Source organism: Frankliniella occidentalis, unplaced genomic scaffold (assembly GCF_000697945.3).
Source record: "Frankliniella occidentalis isolate FOCC.00 unplaced genomic scaffold, Focc_3.1 Scaffold52, whole genome shotgun sequence".
Classification (NCBI taxonomy): domain Eukaryota; kingdom Metazoa; phylum Arthropoda; class Insecta; order Thysanoptera; family Thripidae; genus Frankliniella; species Frankliniella occidentalis.
This window is the reverse complement of record NW_026267182.1, coordinates 669,928-672,606: the sequence shown is the minus strand read 5'-3', so window position 1 is coordinate 672,606 and position 2,679 is coordinate 669,928. Positions and strand designations below refer to the sequence as shown.

General features: G+C 49.9%; 1 protein-coding gene across 1 annotated transcript in view; it reads right to left on the bottom strand.

Annotated features, from left to right (window-relative positions):
• Positions 1-1,148: 1,148 nt before the first annotated feature.
• LOC127749418 (zinc finger protein rotund-like) overlaps positions 1,149-2,679 on the bottom strand; it is a 42,629-nt gene continuing 41,098 nt past the window's right edge. The window contains exons 3-5 of the mRNA XM_052267452.1: positions 1,549-1,623; positions 1,314-1,362; positions 1,149-1,180 (exon numbers count right to left, since the gene is read on the bottom strand). Of these exons, the coding sequence (XP_052123412.1) occupies positions 1,149-1,180; positions 1,314-1,362; positions 1,549-1,623 (156 nt within the window). The remainder of the gene's footprint in view (positions 1,181-1,313; positions 1,363-1,548; positions 1,624-2,679) is intronic.

Genomic DNA, 2,679 nt, shown 5'->3' with positions numbered 1-2,679 from the left:
CTGGCGGGGCCCCGACCCTCCTCCTCGACCCGACTCTGGTGTCACATGTGGTGCGCCCCCGCACAGCGGGGTGAGTGGCGTGGCGTAGCGGAACTAAAATGAGGCGCCTGACTGAAGCGTTTAAACTCGCCATTTGTGTTCAAAATTTCAGTCTGACTCACAAAATTAGAGTGGATTTGAAATTGTTGACCTAGAAAACCCCCGGGTTCAAAAAAAGTGGATGTCTGTGCGGTTATTTTGACGCTTGCTGAATTACGGTGATGGCTTTGAATCAAAGTAAATCCTCCTTGAACGGTCTCGCTAAAATAACCGTACAGACATCCACTTTTTTTGAACCCGGGGATTTTCTTGGTCAATAATTTCAAATCCACTTTCATTTTGTGAGTCAGACTGAAATTTTGAACACAAATGGCGAGTTTAAACGCTTCAGTCAGGCGCCTCATTTTGGTTCCGCTACGCCACGCCACGCACCCCGCTGTGCGGGGGCGCACCACATGTGACACTAGAGTCGGGTCGAGGAGGAGGGTCGGGGCCCCGCCAGCGAGGCCGGACCCAGGTAGAGTTCATTCTTTCGGTGATTCAGACTATAGGTAAAATCGCAAGTATTTTTTCATAGTGCATTTTAAGAACAAACTAGTCGTTGGTATGCTGAGCTATACGCGGGGAATCTAGGGCACCTTTAAAAATAACCTGCTAAATAAGTATTGAGCAACTGAAGTATGTCCATAATCTCCAGCCTTGAACCCTCACCTGGGAGATTCGTGCGCATGCTGCGTCTTTATTAACTTTTTCGGGTATAATAAAGTCGGCGCTAATCTATTACCCGGCGGCGCACGGTGAAGACAGAATCTTAAGACACTTCTTCCGTGAGAGCAAAGAGACGCACTTCTCACCTCACGCAACATTTAATTAAAAGTAAACTTTGAGGTAAACTTGCTCTTCCTCTTCTTATCTATCTTGCATGTTCTCCACCCCCCCCCCTCCTCCCCCCTCTCTCTCGCTCTTTCTTTCTCTCTTTCTCCACATGATGCATCATGTGACGTTCGAGTTTGAGCCAGATGTGAAATGGAGCGAAATGGCGAACCCTATTGACAGGCGCTCTGAGGCTGTGGGTCACCTGACCTTCACAAGGACGTCCAGCACGCGACCTAGGCCTCATCAAGTCCGACCCACCAGGCGGCTACCGATTAAAAGTATGAGATATTAGGATAAATTTGCATTGCGTGAGATTTCATACATGCCATACATGCCATGACAAGTCTTCTCCCGCGAAACGAAGAGTTTTTGTCAACGAAAGATTGAACAAGTCTCACCTTTATGCATCGAGTGGTTTCCCTGCGAGTCCACGGCGTTCATCTTGGCCTGCGGAATGAGGATGGCGACAAATTATTAGTTTATACTAATTGGAACAGTACTCGAAAAAGATTTTCAGCAACAAAAAGGTGCGACAGGTTTTTCTAGCAGCCTGCCCTGCCTGATCCTTCCGAATTGAGTGAGTAACGCAAGAGTTTGTAATTCACACGATCATAGAGAACAGTAGATGCTTACCTCATATCCTTGCTTGTTGATGATAGGTTGCCGGGGCCACGAGTAGTCCATATCCTTGCCATGGGGACCGCACTGCTGAAAGCACACAGAAACGAGCCAATTAATATACACCACAAAGCTCTTTGAATCGGAGTAAACAGCTGCTGCTGCGAGTGCAATTTGTTTTTCGTGCATTTCTCTCTCAAGCGCCCCAAAGTCAGCCAATAAAAACAACCTCAACACCTTCCCTACTCCTCACCACCTCTGATCAAATCAAATCACACCCTTTGAGCCTTAAACGCCAGGGACATATGTTGTTTATTTCCCCTCGCGATCAGTGATAAAAGAAATGGGGCGATAAATCGACAAACACCAAACAAACCGCTTCAAATAGAATTCCAGAAAAGGATGGAGGCAAAAAAAATCTGCATCGCAAAAAGAGCAAGCTGCGAAAAAAATAAGACGTGGGGGAGGCGCGCGCCTCATGTGAGGGCGAGGGCCAAGACCTACCCGAATAAAATAAAACTGGATGAAAACGACTTCATCTTTTTACGGCTACTAAAATATATCAAGCGCGAGAGCCCGGCGAATTCTACGGCCCTGGGCCGGTGTCGGTGGGGCCGGCGTACGCGCACAGAGGAGGGGCGGGACGGGGAGAGGAAGCACTGGAGAAGGCGGAGAGGGGAAGGGGCGGTGTGTGCCGGGCAGGGGGAGGGGAAGGGGGAGGCTGGCTGGAGAAGGGCGAGGGGGGAGGAGGGGTGCCGGGTAAAAAAATCAATAGATAGAAAAAATGCGATGTTTAAAGGGGGATAGGAGCAAAGGTTGGGGGAGGCAGAGGAGGCGGTGGAGGGGAGGGGTGGAGGCGCGTCGCCCGCGCATGCTCAAAAATGAATGACAACATAAAAAACCCAAAGGGAGGGGGGAGCAACAGAGACGGAGAGCGAGGCGGGCGAGGCGACGGAGAGAGAGCGAGTGAGATAGGGGGTGAGAAAGGGGAGGAAGAGGGGAGGAAACGAGACAGAAAGAGACGGAAAGAACGAAGCGAGAAAAAGAACGAGAGGAAAAGTGAGAGAGAGAGAGAGAGAGAGAGAGAGAGAGAGAGAGAGAGAGGCACATTGGGGGAGGAAGAGAGGTGCAGGAGATTGGGGGAGG